This window comes from Chanos chanos, chromosome 10 (genome assembly GCF_902362185.1).
Source record: "Chanos chanos chromosome 10, fChaCha1.1, whole genome shotgun sequence".
NCBI lineage: Eukaryota > Metazoa > Chordata > Actinopteri > Gonorynchiformes > Chanidae > Chanos > Chanos chanos.
This window is the reverse complement of record NC_044504.1, coordinates 29,009,812-29,029,002: the sequence shown is the minus strand read 5'-3', so window position 1 is coordinate 29,029,002 and position 19,191 is coordinate 29,009,812. Positions and strand designations below refer to the sequence as shown.

General features: G+C 41.6%; 1 protein-coding gene across 1 annotated transcript in view; it reads left to right on the top strand.

The window, feature by feature from the left end:
• The window catches only part of nalcn (sodium leak channel, non-selective), a 65,960-nt gene extending 47,155 nt beyond the window's left edge, over nucleotides 1-18,805 (top strand). Inside the window, exons 16-44 of the mRNA XM_030786705.1 lie at nucleotides 1,755-1,891; nucleotides 2,347-2,488; nucleotides 2,887-2,960; nucleotides 4,909-5,010; nucleotides 5,170-5,239; nucleotides 5,357-5,448; nucleotides 6,183-6,305; nucleotides 6,499-6,555; nucleotides 7,090-7,210; nucleotides 8,026-8,157; nucleotides 8,787-8,954; nucleotides 9,712-9,816; nucleotides 9,936-10,042; nucleotides 10,506-10,626; nucleotides 10,721-10,819; nucleotides 11,003-11,096; nucleotides 13,316-13,422; nucleotides 13,622-13,696; nucleotides 13,858-13,977; nucleotides 14,295-14,363; nucleotides 14,705-14,853; nucleotides 15,135-15,228; nucleotides 15,597-15,729; nucleotides 16,223-16,338; nucleotides 17,051-17,208; nucleotides 17,684-17,834; nucleotides 18,008-18,157; nucleotides 18,449-18,560; nucleotides 18,663-18,805. Of these exons, the coding sequence (XP_030642565.1) occupies nucleotides 1,755-1,891; nucleotides 2,347-2,488; nucleotides 2,887-2,960; nucleotides 4,909-5,010; nucleotides 5,170-5,239; nucleotides 5,357-5,448; nucleotides 6,183-6,305; nucleotides 6,499-6,555; nucleotides 7,090-7,210; nucleotides 8,026-8,157; nucleotides 8,787-8,954; nucleotides 9,712-9,816; nucleotides 9,936-10,042; nucleotides 10,506-10,626; nucleotides 10,721-10,819; nucleotides 11,003-11,096; nucleotides 13,316-13,422; nucleotides 13,622-13,696; nucleotides 13,858-13,977; nucleotides 14,295-14,363; nucleotides 14,705-14,853; nucleotides 15,135-15,228; nucleotides 15,597-15,729; nucleotides 16,223-16,338; nucleotides 17,051-17,208; nucleotides 17,684-17,834; nucleotides 18,008-18,157; nucleotides 18,449-18,560; nucleotides 18,663-18,805 (3,321 nt within the window). The remainder of the gene's footprint in view (nucleotides 1-1,754; nucleotides 1,892-2,346; nucleotides 2,489-2,886; nucleotides 2,961-4,908; nucleotides 5,011-5,169; nucleotides 5,240-5,356; nucleotides 5,449-6,182; nucleotides 6,306-6,498; nucleotides 6,556-7,089; nucleotides 7,211-8,025; nucleotides 8,158-8,786; nucleotides 8,955-9,711; nucleotides 9,817-9,935; nucleotides 10,043-10,505; nucleotides 10,627-10,720; nucleotides 10,820-11,002; nucleotides 11,097-13,315; nucleotides 13,423-13,621; nucleotides 13,697-13,857; nucleotides 13,978-14,294; nucleotides 14,364-14,704; nucleotides 14,854-15,134; nucleotides 15,229-15,596; nucleotides 15,730-16,222; nucleotides 16,339-17,050; nucleotides 17,209-17,683; nucleotides 17,835-18,007; nucleotides 18,158-18,448; nucleotides 18,561-18,662) is intronic.
• The last annotated feature ends 386 nt before the right edge of the window (nucleotides 18,806-19,191 follow it).

The window sequence follows — 19,191 nt, the reverse complement described above, 5'->3', positions numbered from 1 at the left end:
GTCACAGGTGCAGGTTTTGTATTTTGTACTTAACAGATCAAAGTTGGCAAAGAATCTGTGGGAAAGAGCATTACACTGTACCAGCCTCCAATGTGTCAGTGTAGTAGCAACTTGATCTCAATGAGATTCAACCTGAGGGCTGCTACTAAGAGCTTTGGCTTCTGAGCCAGTCTCTCTTCACAGTACTTTGTCACTGAGGACTTTCTACTCCAAACAACTGAAAGCCTGTATGAGTTCAGCTCAAATGCCCAGAAGCCCTGTGACATCGATTTTTCTCTCTTGTGCCTCTTGGCAAAATAGCAGCATCAAGCAACAGCACAGTTACAAGTAGCGCATATTGGCCAATCGCAAACAGTCTCTCTCTCTCTCTCTCTCTCTTTCTCCCCCGTCTTTCAAACTTGTCTGTTCTCTAGGTTTGTGAGAAGAGACTCACACATAAAACAGCAATGACGCAGAAATCTTTAAAGTCAGTTCAATAATTACTTTCCTTTTGTTGCTCCACATTGTCGGCCACACATTTTTTAATAACTACTGGGCGGCAAAAACACTGCATTTCACCATCCTAAGACCGAGACGGGCAGTTCCACAGCCAGTGATGCTGTTAAGATGGCAACGAGTAGATTAGTATTTCTTTCTCCTTTTTAAGCCTTTTGCCTCCCAGACAGTCCTTATCCCTGCAAACTCCCCCTCATTTCTAGAATGGTCTTAGGCGGCCATGCAAAGACAGGGCAGGACAGAGCTGGTGGTGGTTTGTTCTCAGTGATAAACAGCCATCAGAAAACCTCATTTTGCTCACTGTCTTAGGCTAACAGAAAAGCATCAGATGTATCTGCAGACTTCCAGACAGACTGTGCCACCCAGAGAATTTTAATAAGCCTGATTTCGTATGTAATTAAATCGATATAATTTGCTTCCAGTTATTCAAGATGTTTTGCTTTGTTTTGACCAGTTTGTGCTGGTTGTGTGCATGTGTATTTTGTGTCGCTCATTTACCCCGACAGGCTGGTGTTTCATAGAAATATTTACATATGTTACTGATTTGTTTTGATTTTTCCAGAATGTAGTGTGCGTGTGCGTGTGTGTGTGTGTGTGTGTGTGTGTGTGGGCAGATGTGATTTCTATTTGTGTGGGGTTAGATAAGATGGGACTATGCATTGCTGCCATCTTTGGACGGAGCTTTAACATAGCAACCTGAAACAGCCTTGGCTTTCTCAGTAGGACCAGGATTTAAGAGAGACCAATTTTCACCAATGCAAAATGTTTCATCTTCCTGTTAACCTATATTGACCACATCCGTTTCATTCTGTGGATTCTTACCTTTTGCCTATGTTAACAGAATTATCAAGCATGTTAATATTTTTTTGTCTGGTTTCTGTCCATCATACACCACACAGAAAGACTTATCTGCTATGTAAGCCTATTGAATTGAGGGTGATGTGTATGTAAAACACAAACCTAATCTCCACGGGCTACTGTATTACATTAGTGGAACTCCGCAGAGATAAATGGTTAAGAAGGATCAAACAGTCTAAGCATTTTAGGAGCATATTAACTCACAGCATTGCCAGTGCGGTTTGCCAAACCACAGCAGTGTAACTCAGTGTAACCTTATCACCAAGCCAGACATATTTAACAGTTAAATGTGGTTTTATATAGATATAAAAACACATAGGGTAGCTGTGGGTTTATTTTCGTAGTTTCCTGTCATTTAAGCATACAGCTCTTGTTGTGAAACATACTGGTTCTCTCTGCAGCTGAAACAGAGTGAAGCTAATGCTGATACCAAGGAGAAGCTTCCGCTGCGCCTACGTATTTTTGAGAAGTTTCCCAACAGGCCTCAGATGGTGAAAATCTCCAAGCTCCCCTCAGACTTCACCGTTCCCAGGATCAGGTATAACAGGAAAATATGGATTTGCACTGTGACCCCTCATGAAACTGCTTTTGAGCTCTCTTGTTTTATTCCAAGAGTCTGAAGTTCTAAAAAAAAAATTGAAATATTGCCTGAACTGCTCTGATGAGGTTAATTTTTTTTCATAATGTATTGGACATCTATAATTAAAGCCATATGACTTTGTTTCTTTGTATTGTGTCGGTGTACGCGAAGAAATCAACAGTGATACCTTAATCAGCATAATTACAGATGATCTCATAATCGACATTGACATTGGTTTTGAGGTAGCTCTGAGTGTCATGTCTTAGTCACCAGTAATGTTGATATTAACATTCCCCTTTACTCCACATCCAGTGAATGCAGTTATTTGTCAGTGGCTTACAGCCTTTAAGTCTGTGCACTGTGTGTGCGTGTGTTTATATATCCCTTTACATGCTTGTGTGTATGTCTTTCAGGGAGAGTTTCATGAAACAGTTCATTGATCGACAGCAGCAGGACACGAGCTGTCTGTTCCGTAGGCTGCCGTCTGCATCCTCCTCCTCCTGTGACCACTCCAAGAGGTCGGCCATTGAAGATAATAAATACATCGATCAGAAGGTAGCGTCTGTATAGCTCTCTCCACCCCACTGCTAGTCAAAACACCGCTTTTTTTGATCACACCTCAAAGAACACCAGGCTGACTCACTGAGATATACCAAACAGAGAGAATACTGAAGAAAAGTGCAAGCTCCCTTTATGACTCAGCAGTATCTCTTTTTCAGGACACACACACACACACACACAGACTGATAGATACAGTGATGATTGGTTCAAAAGAACTCATTGCACTGGTGCCGATTTCTTCTGGACATGTCATGAAAAGTTACTTGCTCTGGGATTATACTTTGTAGTTTTGAGTATATTCACACTTGATTTGGAATTTTTATTGTCATTCGTGAGTTCTTTATCACCGTCATAAGTGTATCCAACTGTGTAACTACACTTTCTTCCTCTAGCTTCGGAGGTCAGTATTCAGTATCCGTGCTCGAAACCTTATGGAAAAGGAGACAACAGTCAATAAAATCCTGAGGTAAGGTTATCTATGAATCTGTTTTAATCAGTCATTTTAAAGCCTTGCTACTAAATAGTGATTTTATTTTGATTGTTGTGATCTGAATATTTAGTAATGTGCCAGTTTTTCACTAGCTGATTTCTCCACTCCAAAGGGCAGTCACAATAAACAGAAACACAGGCAAAGAAATGGATCTGTGTAAGACATTTAATGTGATGCTCTGCTTTCAAATTAAAAGCAGTGAAGCATTGCCACAGTTTCCTGGCAGCTCATGGCAGTGAAGAGATTTATTCCAGGCAAAATCGGTTTTGCTTCCCATTCTCTCTCTCTCTCTCTCTCTCTCGCTCTCTCTCTCTCTCTCTCTCTCTCTTTCACTCACAGACACACACACAAAGACAAATCTACACACACACACAAAAACACACACAAAAACACACACAAAAACACACACACACACACGTACATACAGAGTTCCCACTGGGCCACAGACTGATTCAAAGGTGTTAGGTTCCAGAATAACAGAGCCCTGCAGCAACCCCGACTGCCACCCCACAAAACACACACACACACGCACGCACACACACACACACACACACACACACACACACACCCCTCGTGCATATTCCCCCTGAGTAACCAGGCAGTGCATTAGTAGCCATCCCACGTTAACTTCCTGTGCCATCTAGGACCTGGTCTGTTTATATACACACACTCTCACACACACTCTCACTCACATCCTCCTTGTCCAGCCAGCCTCTCATCAGTTGGAGTGCCCATAAATATGTGTGACATCCCTTTAAAGTCCAAATTGTCATTAGCTGTGTTCTGGTACATGGTTCTAAAATTAATGGGTGACGGAGAGGAAACAGCTAGTTACAGCCTCAGGGTGCCGAGGCTAGAATAATGATGGGGAAGAATGATTGGCTCTGTTTTTATGTGTTGTGCATGCAGAGGACAGAGGTGTGCATAATATATCCATGACTCTCCATTTGTGACCAAATCTCCTTGATTGGACTGGAGTGGAGCAGTTTGGCATGATTAGTACAAAACAGAGAAGCCCAGTTGTAGTCTTGGTGGGCCAGAGTGCTGCTGCTTTTTGTTTTCAGCTCTTAACTAAATGTCGATTTTTTTTTTTTTTTTCAAATCAGCAAATCAGAGACCATATGAAGCTGGGTGACAAGAAAAGCAACAAAACTTTAGGCTTTAAGCTAAGATATACACTTTGTTCTCATAAGGCTTTGAATTTGAATTTTAAAGAGGAAGAGTTTTTTTTAATTATCATTATTACACTTCTGTAATAGCTTAATTGGTTTCTCAATAGCTTAGCTGGTTTCCGTCAGATGAATGCACGTGAGAGATAGATAGGTCATAGGTCAAGGTCATATTTCAGACTCTTCAAATAGCAATTTCAGATTCTTCAAATGACATCTACACTAGATAAACCTGTATTTGATTCATTAATCTTTGTTTAGTACCCCGTCCCTCATTTATTTTGTTTTGTTTTGTTTGTCCTGCAATTCAGTCCATTCCCAGTCCTAATGCGAACCATCTGCCGTGCATAGAGTGCACAGAGTAACATATGACCTCTGGGGAGTGCTGTGTCAATCTTGATTTGGTGTATCATTTTCAGGCAAGCACACAGTTAGATGATTAGTTCAGAACAATTCCCGTGCACTATATAAGTCATAATACATGGATCTCAAAGGATGAATCAAAAGGCTGGGCACCTGTGAAGTGAAAACAGCAGCAGTTCCATACTGTTTGCTGTTTGCAAGACTAGTTAAATAAATTCTTATTTAAAAGTCAAGTTGTGTTTCTTTTTTGGGGATTTTAGTCCGGTATTGAATTAATATAGTTAAAATAGTAAGTTAAAATAGGCTCCACTCTGTCTCTATGACTGGAGACCAGGGTTGCCAAAGATCTTGATATGCGTGTGTGTGTACGTGTGTGTTTTGTGTTACCGTAGAGCCTGCACTAGACAGCGCATGCTGAGTGGCTCTTTTGAGGGCCAGCCAACCAAAGAACGTTCTATCCTTAGTGTGCAGCATCACATTCGACAAGAACGGAGGTAGGTACATAAGATAAATGCGCAAACACCCGCATAATCACTCACATTCACGCTCTCACTCACACAATACACAAACATTGTGTAAAATGAGCAGTTTTTGACCTATGTAGGTTGATTAAGTGTGGGTTAGTGTGTGACTGTGCTGTCCCTGTGTTACAGGTCTCTGAGGCACGGCTCCACCAGTCAGAGGATAAGCAGAGGCAAGTCCATGGAGACGCTGACCCAGGAAGTGAGTTCACACACGGGGACACCACACACATGCACCAGCACTGTCACTTCACAACCACAGAGCTGCAGATGGAGAACCAGACTGAGAAAGTTTCTGACTCCCCCCTCTTATCTGTAGCACTCAAGCACCGTACGTTACCGCAACGCCCAGAGAGAGGACAGCGAAATCAAAATGATCCAGGAGAAGAAGGAGCAAGCTGAGATGAAACGGTAACAACTTCAGCCGCAGCTCCACCGTAAAAAAAACACTTTGCATTTTGACTACTCAGCACTGTCTAAAGGAGGCTTCATTATTGCACTGAAAAAGTCATAAACCAATGTCACTTAGGCTCCCACAATGGCCAAAAAAGTGTCACTGATATATAACCTTAGAGCTGAGACCAGCACAGTAAAATAACACCAAAGCTTTCATAGAAGTGTCATTACATAAAATGTCACTGAACTGTGAGGCAGGCTTATTTATGCCTTTGCGTCCTCCTTGATATGACATCACAGCTAAGCAATGACAGAAACGCTGTTTAGACAACAGGAAATTAGCAAACATGAAAGGGCTGTGTATACGTCTCATTAAATGAGTAACTGACTACAAATAAAGAATGTTTTAATGACCGTTGTGTTACTTAGGGTCTCAGTATAAGGGCATTGGGATGCCATAATGATGTACTGTGCAAGTCAGGCAAACTAGCTGACCTCTGTGAAATTGCATGCCTACTCTACTCAATAAAACACAGCCATGTGCAAGGTCCACACCAGTGCCCTTAATAATTTGTCTTGCTTTAAATCCCAGCTGAATAGAGGATTCCCTCAAACTTGCATTGTTTACAATTTACGGGTCAAGCATAAGAGAGTGGTATGGAAGCAGAGCGTTAGCCTCACAGGAGTTTGCAGAATGATTCATCGCCTATGTGTGTGGATATGTGTTTTTTTTTTGTGTGTGTGTGTAGGAAAGTCCAAGAGGAAGAGCTTAGGGAGAACCATCCATATTTTGACAAGCCTCTCTTCATCGTGGGGAGAGAACATCGTTTCCGCAACTTCTGCAGGATGGTAGTGAGGGCCCGTTTCAATGCGTAAGACATCCTTTAGTTACTAAGGCGACTCAGGAAGATGTTTGCCTTTGAGTTCATTTACAGATGAATATGTTTGTCTCTGAGTTAATAGCTGCCTGTGTGTGAGTCACATCTGTCTCACTGCACTGCTCATGTCTATTAAGAATTATTTCTGTTTATCTATCTGTTTATCTATTTGTTTATTTGTTTGTAGGTCAAAAACAGACCCAATAACAGGAGCAGTAAAGAACACAAAGTACCATCAGCTTTAGTAAGTTTTAATGTTTATGGGGCTACTGCATCTCTGAATTTGAAATGTATGTCTTGCTTGTCACATACATATGGGAAAAGCAAAACAAGCACATTTTGGTTGTTTTATTTCTCCCTCTCAGATAAGGCTTGCCATTTTTACAGTCGGTGGAAGCCTAGCTACTGATTTCATACCTCCCTGGATGTCAGGATTGCCAAAGACCATTTAAATGCCTGCTTTTGAATCAGAAGAAATGGAATCAAATCATTTTATTAGATTTATTATGTACCCAGGGACTTGGACAGCATGTGTGGTGGTGGGTGTATAGTGTGGGCTGCATATGGGGGTTGCATTGTCATGGAATGCTCGCACCACTTTTCACCTACTTGTGTGAAATCAGTAAAGACTTACATAAGGCAGCTTATTGCAGACCAGTTCCTCAAGATCTGCTGAAGCATGGCCCATTTGAGTTCTTCCTGCCTGCATTAAGCCCTGTGTGTGTGCGTGTGTGTGTGTGTGTGTGTGTGTGTGTGTGTGTGTGTTTGTGTGTTTTAGCGATTTGCTTGGCTTAGTCACATACCTGGACTGGGTGATGATCGTGGTCACCATCTGTTCCTGCATCTCGATGATGTTTGAATCTCCTTTCACCAGAGTCATGCATGTACCCACCCTACAGGTAAAAAAAAAGAAAGAAAAAAGAATAAAAGCTCTCCCCACTCTTGGTTCTTTTCTATAAGTCCTTCTCTAGCTCTTTATACATTTTCACTGATATAAAAGCACTTTTGAGAATGTGTGATTTCCATTTTATCTCCCTTGGAACTTTGTGCACATTTGATACCATTTACTTCATTTCCCCGGAACACTTTTTTTTTTGTTAACATAGATTCAACTGTTTGAAACTTTCCCATTTCAAATTCAGAGTGCTTGAAAAGGAAATGTCATTTGGGAACCCCTCTTTCAAAGACAACGTACTCTTGGTTAGAAAAGTTTTGTGCAGAAGACCTTGACTTTGAATTTCACACTGATTCAGTCCTCACTGAAACTTTCCAACGCATCAGATTGGACAACTCTTCTGGCAGTGTAGTAGTACTGTATGTAGAGTGATAGAAATGTCAGTGAATTTCAGTCGTTTCAGAGAACGGCATCCGATTGTTAAGGGAATGATTTAACTTTCCTCTCGTAAGGGTGATCAGTCAGTTTTATGTGGGCAAGCAGAAATCGCCTATTGCAAATCAGTAGTTACTGTTGTGTCAGAACCACTAGAGAACACACCCATACACTTATAAGTAATGCCTGTAGCAAATCAGGTCAATGCTGTACAAATTCATAACCACCAAATGGCAGTCATCTGTCAAGTGAATGACCTTTTGGTGCATAAGGTACCATCATACACTGATCCTATTGCTTGTCCAAAGCATTAAAAATTCAGAAGTCATTTGATTGATTGTTGCTCTCATCCGTAGCTTCCCTTTGGCTCTGTTTTGCTTGTAGATTGGAGAGTATGTGTTTGTCATCTTCATGAGTATTGAACTGAACCTGAAGATCATGGCTGACGGTCTCTTCTTCACACCCACAGCAGTCATCAGGGACTTTGGTGGTGTCATGGACATCTTTATCTATTTAGTAAGAGTGGAATCCCTGCCGCTCATAGACGGGATGCTTTCTTCTGCTAATTCAAGTGAAAACCACCCTTCGCTTTGATTACAGACGTTTCCAATTAATTTGAAGCAGCCTTTGAATGAACTTCTGTAGATCAGTTTAACGATTGTAAAAATTTCATTTCAACGTCCCAGTATCATAAATTGAGACATGTTTACTTTAAGTTCTTTTCAGTCTTCAGTTCTCATCATTTGCATGTAAATCACATAGTGAAACCTGAAGAGAACAAATCAGAACTGCTCTGTCTGTTCTTCTTATTCAGACTCATTCTGTTAAATGAAAACATGACAGATCCTCATGCATGTAGTATGAAATTGCTATTTAATAGTTTAGAGACGTTCAGGGAGTTTCTTTGCAATTTGTAGGCAGTAGGGGTTATCGGGATAGGATCTTCAAAAGCTGTCATCACAAACTGGTGAAAAACGGTTCATTCAAAATGTTGGCCACCAGCTGTCATTCTACACATTATGTATTAATCACCTTTATGAGGGAATTTTAAGTGATATTTACAAGATAGTATTGCCTAACTACTGTTAAAACATGTTTCTTATATTCAGTCATATATGGAAATGAAGTTTACTTCTGTACTGTAGGTAAGTCTGATCTTCCTGTGCTGGCTACCCACCGACGTTCCTCCTGAGTCAGGCGCCCAACTCCTGATGATGCTGCGCTGCCTCCGTCCACTACGTATCTTCAAACTGGTGCCCCAGATGAGGAAGGTGGTGCGGGAAGTCCTCAAAGGTTTCAAAGAGATCTTCCTGGTCAGTGGGCCCTATCTTTCAGTTGATGTCTGTCTAATTCGGTGCTTCTCAGCCTCAGTTTTGGGGACCCACAAGATAGCAGATTTTTCATCTAGCCCAATACTGCCACACCTGATTAAACTTATCCGCTGAAAACTGAGCACTTGACCTCGCCGACCTGGATATGCTGGTGTTAGGTTTTAAGTACATGCAATCCCTAGTGCATCCCCAGGACTGGACTTGAGAAACACCGAACCAAATGGATCTTCCTCTAGATGCAGTCATATGTAAAACATTTCACACAAGCAAAATTAGGTCCGCGGGTAAATTCACTGCACATTGTGTTAGGAACACAACATCCATGTACTTTTCTCTTGATGCACATCAAACACTGATTGGGAACTGATGGAACCTATATGGGCCTGTGTTTGGCCTGTGAGGTCACTCTATTTTAACTTCATTCTGGCCAGTTCAGGGGATAAATCAGGATCACCACTTTAAATATATGAAAGAACAGCTGATATTCTTCCATTCGGTGCCTGAAGAAGTGACCCATTCCAATATGGTTGCAGGCACAGTAATAGTTACTCCGTCTCCCTGACTTTCTGATTATCTTTCTCAACGGAGTTGTATTGTTAAAAATGTCGCTGATTGACACTCACTCTATAGGTCCTCTCGTCTTAAAAAAAAAGCTGCTGTACGTGGAAGCAGTGGGAGCTACTGAATTCCGTGGGAAAGCCGTCTTGCTTTTAAGTGTACTATTGATTTCTGTACTCAGGTCTCTATTCTACTCCTGACTCTAATGCTGGTGTTCGCAAGTTTTGGAGTCCAGCTCTTTGCTGGAAAACTTGCCAAGTGTAATGATCCGACCATCTCAAGACGGGTATGAGCAAAGCTTTATTTCTTTTGAACCATCACTTGTCAGATCTACTGTACTCAACTGTACTGTACTGGACATTCCACTGTTCTGCGTTTTGTTTTAATTTTTTTGTTTTTTTACAGGAAGACTGCCATGGTATGTTCAGAATCAATGTCAGCATCTCTAAAAACCTGAATTTAAAACTGAAACCAGAAGAGAAGAAGCCAGGATTTTGGGTACCAAGGGTGTGGTAAGTGACGGTGCAATGCTTGCTATACACTCTTATAAAGAAAACTACAGAAACATATATCCTTTGAGAAGTACCAAGTTTTGTATTTCTCAGTCTGATTTCTCTTTCAAATGTTGTACTGAATTAATTAAACTGTGCCTAATTTTTTCTTTGATTGCCTCAGGTATGAGCAGATAATTTGGAATCATGAGCTCAATTAATTAGCTCTCTCAAAAAGTATGAAAACAGACATGTCAGAGTCCACCCGCTGCTTACCAGTTGTATGCACCCATACACACACAAACTCCCACACTATGTATATGTGTTAGGGTATAGGGATGGATATGTGAGTGGAGTTACAAAGGTAGTGAGTGGGTGGTGGCTGACACTAACACATAACAAATAACATGTAACAGTCTGATTTTACAAGACAGTTAATCTCATCTTTGGTGACCGTAATGACAATCATTTGCTTATTTTTTAGGGCAAACCCTCGTAACTTCAATTTTGACAATGTTGGAAATGCTATGCTAGCGCTGTTTGAGGTGCTGTCCCTGAAAGGCTGGGTGGAAGTTCGAGACGTCATCATACACAGAGTGGGACCAGTAAGTGTCCAATTTAGTATTAAAATATTTAATCAGCTTCTGCTTATTTAAGAAGACCTCGAGAGTAACAGCTTTTTTTTCTCTCTTGCCACAGATCCATGGTATCTACATCCATGTCTTTGTGTTTCTGGGCTGTATGATCGGGCTAACTCTGTTTGTGGGAGTTGTCATAGCAAATTTTAACGAGAACAAGGTGAGATATTTAAAAATGGGCACAATGATTGTTTAAGGTTTTTTGTTTAGCGCAAAACTGACATGATATCACAAAAATCAAGGATGAGCTGTGTGTATTATTTGTGCCCCTTGTACACTCTTTAATCTTTCCCTCATCTGTGTGTGTGTGTGTGTGTGTGTGTGTATTTGTGTGTGTGTTCAGGGGACTGCTTTACTGACAGTGGACCAGAGGAGATGGGAGGATCTAAAGAGCAGACTGAAGATAGCTCAACCTCTCCACCTCCCCCCACGCCCAGGTCAGCGCTCTGAGTAGACGTTGTCCATCACTTACCACTCCAGAGAGAGAGAGAGAGAGACGCCAAAAAATTTACCCTATTTTGACAGACTTAAGGGCTCAAGCAAGCGCTATAAGACAGGGAGCTGGACAGGCAGACAGACAGGCAATCAGAGTAGACAGACACAGGAGAGATGACAGGATTGTCAGGCCCCAATTGTCCACTCTTTTCAGCCCCGTCCCTTGCTTTCTCTTTCAGGCCATCTGTAATGAGCTTCCCCCTCAGCTCTGCATGGAGGAGCATTTGATCAGCTCTCTGTTATGTCCATAGGATAGTAAACTTAAGAATTCATCGACTGTTTCTTCTACAAGCAGAATTCCCATAAGACACTTACAACACAGCCCGGTGATACTTCTGATGAAAAGATTTCTTTAGCAGTGCGTTGCTGATGCATTCAGTATGCATGCCAATGGGGTCTCATAAGTACCTAGCAGCTAAAGAGATAAGAACGACCCTCCCTGTAGGCTCAGCATCCTCCTCTTTGTGTATCGATCGGTGAAGCTCTTCACAGGCTCCCGACTCCCAATGCTGCTCGCACTGATACTTCAGCACAGCGGAGCCTTGTTAAGTAGCGCTTGTTCGACTAAAGTAGTCCCGACTGATATGAGCCCAGTAATGAAAACTGATGCTTTAAAGATAGATTTAATAAGGGTGAGGATACATGCCTGACCTAATTTGTTATAATGCACATGTGATTCTTAATTGGAGACTGAAGAAACTGTCACAGGTCCCTGACTAGCTTTCTTGTTTGATTGATGATTATTTCATAAAGCATTCATTCCAACAAAATATGCAAATGTTTTCATCCAGTCACTGCGTGTTTATCCAGAGCAACTTACAAAAAAGTCAATTAAATTAAGTAAGTATAATCAGTGAAGAAGGTAACCTCAGTATAGCCTCCTGCAAGCACAAAATTCCTAAGGGAAGTGATTATAACACAAGTTACAGGACGAGTTCAGTGCTAATACAAAACCAAAGAACAAATACAAAGCACCAAACACCAAATACTTTCTTGAGCCAGAATATGTGTGTACACATTCATTTTAAGGTGCTCCTCAAAGCCGGCTGAGTTTTCCTCCATTTTCCGGTGTGGATGCTTTACTTCTTTTCAAAGTGTTATCCTCAGTTGCTCTCTGCACTCTTCCATGCCCTGAGTAGAGGAACTTTTACTTGCTCTTTCTCAGTGCGTGTCTGAGCTGTCAGTAATCCCCACACTGAGACATGCAGCCTCTGCCAGGCTTCCTAAGTCTCTCAGACTTATTAGCATTTAGCATGCCACTCAGTCACCACCGAGCTGCCCTTGACTCCATGCATGACAGCCTCCTGGGTGAGCACTGCTACAGCTCTGGATTAAGAGCTGGAATTTCTTTCTCCTCTCTCTCTCTCTCTCTCTCTCTCTCTCTCTCTCTCTCTCTCTCTCTCTCTGTCTGTATTTTGCTTTCTTTTGTCTGTACAGCAACATGATTGATTTTATTTTATTTACAGTTTAGTACAGGAAGAATCTTTCTGTAATGTCATAAATAATTTTGACTGTATAGCAATGCACCAGTCAACCATTGCCCTGACAACAGAAAAACATGTTTTGAACAGCAGGACTGGAGGAAGAGGCAGGTAGTATGAGGACTGAGACAGTTATTGGGCAAACAGGAAAATTAATATTATTAGTCTTGTGGCATGAGTTCTCCATTAGAGCAGCTTCAGATAAGCAGCACTGTACCCTCTCTATATTTCTGACCAATGGAATGCAGCTAGTAATCAATGCTACTGAGATTCCATGACCTTTAGCAAACATGCTGAGCCAAAGTGATGATCTAGCAGATTTCAAAGCATTCCCAAGGAGACAGCCATGTGATGAGCACATTAAAAAAGTTTTTCTTTTCCTTTCTTTTCTTTTCTTTTCTTTTCTTTTCTTTTCTTTTCTTTTCTTTTCCTTTCCTTTCCTTTCCTTTAACCTCTTTTCTTTTCTAGTGCTGCCAAAGATCAGACAGTGCAATGGCATTTTATGTATGGATGCAGTCTTAAATTTTAATGTGTTACAAACAACATCTCGCTGTATGAGCTAATTCCATCACATCTGCATAAGATCTATATAACCCTGAGTTGGGGTCCCCAGTCGGTCGCGTAAGGGTAAGATTGTAATCTGACATTTTAAAATGTTTCTCTTTTTTTTTCCACCCTAGAAAACGGAGGCTTCCGTGCTAAGATGTATGATATTACTCAGCATCCTTTCTTTAAGCGAGGCATAGCTGTGCTTGTCCTTGCCCAGTCTGTGCTCCTCTCAGTCAAGGTGAGTCAACATCGCACAGCATTTCAGAGATGCGGCAATTCATAGCACATTACAGTAGTAAAATAGATAGTCTGTAATTTCATTTAAAACAGACATTTTACATTCCTTCTCTTTGTGTGTCTCTCTGTCTCTCTTTCTCTTTCTCTCTCTCTCCCTCTCTCACCCTGTGCATGTTTATCCGTATTTGTTTGTGTAACAGTGGGATGTGGATGACCCTGTAACGGTCCGCTTGGCAACCATGTCTGTGGTCTTTACCTTCATCTTTGTCCTCGAGGTAAAACATCAGTCGGTCTACTGCTCTCTAAATTGCAGAGCAATATAAAAATCATTCCATATGACTACATAAAGTATTTCCTCTGAGTAAGACTCATGTGTCATAAAAATTCATTTTACCCTACCGTGCTGCCTCATAGCTCCTTCTCCCCTGTGATTTAGGTGACTATGAAGTTGATAGCAATGTCCCCTGCTGGGTACTGGCAGAGCAGAAGGAACAGATATGATCTGTTGGTTACCTCATTGGGCGTTATATGGATAATACTTCATTTTGCCTTACTGGTGAGAGACAAATTACCATAGTTATGCAAACACAGATTCATATGGCGCCGAAGCATGTCCTATCAGCAACAGAATTCTGCATGTCAAAATTTAATGTCCAACACAGGGAACTGGAGGGGCATAGAGTGATTTGAAGAGAAAAGCAGAATTTTACCTCTGTTATAACCCTACCTTGGTAGTGTCATAGTCTTGTTAATACAAGTGTGAGAAGCTGTCACAAAACCAATTGTCATTTTATGAGAATACACATACTTTTAGCTAGCTACATAATCAAGAGATGGCATCTATCATCAATTTCCTGTGTTCTCTCTCTTTAGAATGCATATACCTACATGATGGGGACTTGTGTTATAGTGTTCAGGTTCTTTACTATATGTGGAAAACACGTGAGTATGTGAACTCAGTTGCATTACACTGTGTGTACTTCATAAACAATCACATGCAACAACCTGTAAATGACAGAGCAAAAAGAGTCTCAGCTGGATTATTTAATAGCTTCGCATGCTTTGAGAAATGTGTTTAATCACAGTGAATGAAGAAATGAAACGTTTTATGTTGCAATTAAAAAAGCATATTGAGAAGATTAAAATACAGTAAAATTGAATGAGAATTTTCCATTGCCTTTGTTTAATGACAGTCAATAAAATACAGACGCAATACTAACAATGACAAGTGTACTGCAAATGTTCTTCTTTCGCATTTGATTAACTGTATGTTTGATTTGCAGGTGACACTGAAGATGCTCCTACTGACAGTGGTGGTAAGCATGTACAAGAGCTTCTTCATCATTGTTGGGATGTTCCTTCTGCTTCTCTGCTATGCCTTTGCGGGCGTGGTCCTCTTTGGCACCGTCAAATACGGCGAGAATATTAACAGGTACAGTGCATCACACATTTGTAGTAGGTAATGATTAAGCCAAGCTGTTGGGCCTGAAGTGAGATTTGTAGCACTACGAAATAACAGCTTTCCTGTGGCTTTCATAAAATAGGGGAAGTTTGCGAACTCTCTCAACTCGTGTAATTGAAGTGATTTTGACATGTTGTGAACATGCTCCGGTTCTGTTGAGATTTACCTCTTAAATTAGCTCGACAGTTTCACAGAAGACATGTTTTTGATCCTTTTTTTCTTTCTCTGTTCTCTCTTTTTCTCGTTGACAGGCACGCAAACTTTTCTACAGCTGGGAAAGCCATCACTGTGCTGTTTCGTATTGTTACAGGTGAAGACTGGAATAAGATCATGCACGACTGCATGGTAAATGAACCAAAAAAGCCGCTCTGCGTACCTGCATGTCAACCTCTACAAACCATGCAACTATGGGACTGTATGAAAATTTAGTTAATAGTGATCATAATCTATACATATTGTGGACATCAACAAATATCTTCGCTGGACAGATAACTGTTAAACATCTAAATTAGAAATAGTTTACGAGGAGTCTGCATTCAGTTACAACTGAGCAATCACTTAAGAAGAGTGAAAATAGCTCACCGGGTTAAAAAAATTCCAATCGCAGCTCATGTGTTTACGTGTTTTTTTAGCCTTCTATGTGAGTTACTGTCATGTCCAGAGCCACATGTGTTGTTTTGTTTCGTTGTTTTGATGAGCATCTCGTTCCCCAGGTGCAACCTCCATTCTGCACCCCAGACAAGCATCGCTACTGGGAGACAGACTGCGGCAACTACGCCGGCGCTCTCATCTACTTCTGCTCCTTCTACGTCATCATCGCTTACATCATGCTCAACTTGCTCGTGGGTATGTTTCGCCTCGTTCCGGCCCAGAGCAATTTCCTTTTTTTGTTTGCCTTGAGACCACGTCTCATTTCCTTCTCTATCTGTCATTAGCCAAACTAGCTCATGAAATACAATACCCCCCCCCTCCCCAACCCCCACCCCTTCAGATATATTCGTGACATCCTGGAGTCATTATCACCACTCGTCCACACAGTGATCCGCTCCCCTCCCAGAGATAGAATAATCTCCCTCATTTTAGTGCCTCAAAGCTCAATATGAGGAGAATATCCCCATAGAATACCAATAAGTTGTGGAGGAGTTTTTGACTGCACACCAACACCCTCTCTGAGGGTGTCTGTATTCTCTAGGGCTCATTGATTCTATGCAAACTGCCTTCCCCATAGATACTTGCAGAGAAGAATGCTTAGATCCAAGTCCAAGTGAGTGAAAATAACTGTGAGCACATTCTGTATAACCGAGGCCTTTTTTTCTTCTTTCTTCATATATTCCTCTAGCTATTATTGTGGAGAACTTCTCTTTGTTCTACTCTACCGAAGAGGACCAGTTGCTAAGCTACAACGACCTGCGTCATTTTCAGATCATTTGGAACATGGTAGATGACAAGCGGGAGGTGAGAGGGGGTGGAGGTGTTCCATTGATCTGGCATTGTCAGTGGGGCGAGGCCTGTTATTGCCGGGGTGCAGTCTCTTTCTCTCCGCACCAGTGCTTCAGCTCGCAAATGAACTAATAATCCTCATTGACGTTCTCACCTTCAAGAGTAATGCGAGGTTATTACTGCCTGTCGCAGATGGCAAAAGATGTGGAGCTATCGTCTTCATTAGGCACAGGCCCACAGAGCTGGGCTTATTGAGAGCCGCACAAGGAGTTTCAACCAGTCTTATCCTCTTAGAGTATGGATATCTATTTTGTCTGACTGTGTAATTTTTAAGCTTTGAATTCCGTCAAATTTCTTCTCAGAGAGTCATAAATGATCTCAGAGCAGTGGTCCAAACTACTGTCATCATCTTTAATTTTAAAAGCTGTACATCAAAGCAGATCCCAGACCAGCAGCTGAAACAGCACAGTGTGTGCAGAAAAGGTCTGCCAGACAAAAACAGACTTTGTTCCTGTGTGTGGGATGGTAGTATTGATGTATATTGGTGAGATCTACATTTATACAGTAACCTATTAGCGTTGGACAGACTTTTGAAGTGGAATGAGATTTTAGCCTAAGCGCCTTTGATCTAGTTCAGCCTTTCAGCATATGCTCATTTTTCCTGAAAATTAAGACATTGGTAATTGGTGGCCAATTAGCCAAGTTGAGGTTATGATGTGTTCTATAGGGAGTCATCCCCACCTCAAGGGTGAAGTTCTTGTTGCGTCTGCTGAGAGGTAGGCTTGAGGTGGACCTAGACAAAGACAAGCTTCTCTTCAAGCATATGTGCTATGAGATGGAACGACTGCACAACGGAGGAGATGTCACCTTCCATGATGTTCTGAGGTAAATACCCAGTATTTATCCTGATGGTTAGGAGTTGAATGACTAACACCAAAGTAAAACAGGGAAGCAAATTGAACTTACACTATATAATGAGATTCTAGCAGACGGCAACCAATGTTAAATCACTGTACACTACGAAATCTTGTAAATGTGGGACCAAACTGAATCGCTTTCCTCTTTAAGATAATTTCACTCCCTACTCTGAATCATTCAAGACTCAAACTTTTTGTTAACATATTGTGTTGGAGGTTACAGTCCATTAGACACTACAAAAGATTGATGATCCAACCCAAAGGCATACACCTGGTTCCTCCTTAGATTTCCTCTCATTACTTAGGGAGTTGTCAACATGTTTGAGTGAAGAGTGAAGTTAGGAGTGCAGTTAGGATCAAGGCTAACACTAAAAAGGTTCTAAAGAAATGAACAGAAATAAATCAAAAGAGGTATATCAAAAACAAGCCTTTCTGTGTCACAGCATGCTTTCATATCGCTCAGTCGATATCAGAAAGAGCCTGCAGCTGGAGGAGCTTCTAGCGCGAGAACAGCTGGAATACACCATTGAGGAGGAGGTAGCTAAGCAGACGATCCGCATGTGGCTGAAAAAGTGCCTCAAACGCATCAGAGCTGTGAGTTCACAAATTCTGTCCGTTTCTCAGAGTGTAATATTGGTTGTCATTTCTCCCTGGACTCTCACTTTGACACATTTTTTCAATAAAATGAACAGTGTAGCTGTAAGGTCAGGTCAACTCAAACACAGGAAGAGCAAGGCTGACGTTTCTCTTACATGAATGACTTTCAGAAACAGCAGCAGTCGTGTAGCATCATCCTGAGCCTACGGGAAAGCCAGCAACAGGACCTTAGACGTCTCCTCAACCCCCCCAGCATTGAGACCACTGTCCCCAGTGAGGAAGTCAGTGCCAACAACAAAGATCACCCCACCCAACCAGAGGTACCTCCTTCTGCTCTTTTATTTCAACAGTTACTCAATCCACCTGCTGCCCAAAGTGTAACTGACAGTCTCCTCTTTGTCTCTAGTTTACAAGCTATTAGTCTATTTGGGTTAGTGTGTTGTCGCTTTATTTCAGTCTTTTTGCCAGTATTTGGCATTTTCTCAAACTGGCATGCTTCTTACACTTGCCCAGTCTTGTATATGTTTGTGTCATCAGGTCAGTGTAAATTTTCCAAATGCGTAGTCCATAGTATAGTCCAAATGCATTGTCTCTTTGTTTTGTCCCAGCAGAACAGCGGTTTGCAGACACTGTTGAGCCCAACGCTGTCTGATCGCAGCGGCTACAGGCAGGACTCGGCCGACCGGCCCCAGAGAAAACTTGGACAGTGGCGTCTGCCCGCAGGTCAGCAGGAGGTCTTGTGACTTCACCCTCACAATTCTGCATAGTCATGTGCTGCGCAGTGAGTCATTCTCTTTCACCCTCTGACCGTTGTTTATCCCACAGGCCGAACCAGCGTGAAGTCCATGGTGTGTAAGATGAACCCAGTGAATGACGAAGCCTCTTCTGGATCAGAGGTCAAGAAGTGGTGGACACGTCAACTGACAGTGGAGAGTGATGAGAGTGGGGATGATCTCATAGACATATGAAGTAATAATGTGTCTCTTACACACACACGCACACACACACACACATAATTGTAATTTTATGTTAATGAGGGTCCACTCACTACTCTGTAGAGATGTCAAGGTCCAAGAGAATGTAGAATGTATCCTAACATACGACATCATCTTCTATTAGATGCATTCATAATGGGACCTTGTACAAACCCTGAACAATATATGAATTCAGAATCATTTGCACTGCTAGATAAAGACATTGAACATTTACAAAGCTTTTTTGGAAGCTGCATTTATCTGGCTTCATGCATATTTTGCAGGCTCTGCATTTGGCCAGAATGCAGGTGAGGGCTTTGTAAACTGTGTTTGGGTACAGGACATAACCTGTATGCTTTTATGTATATTGTCTCAAAACT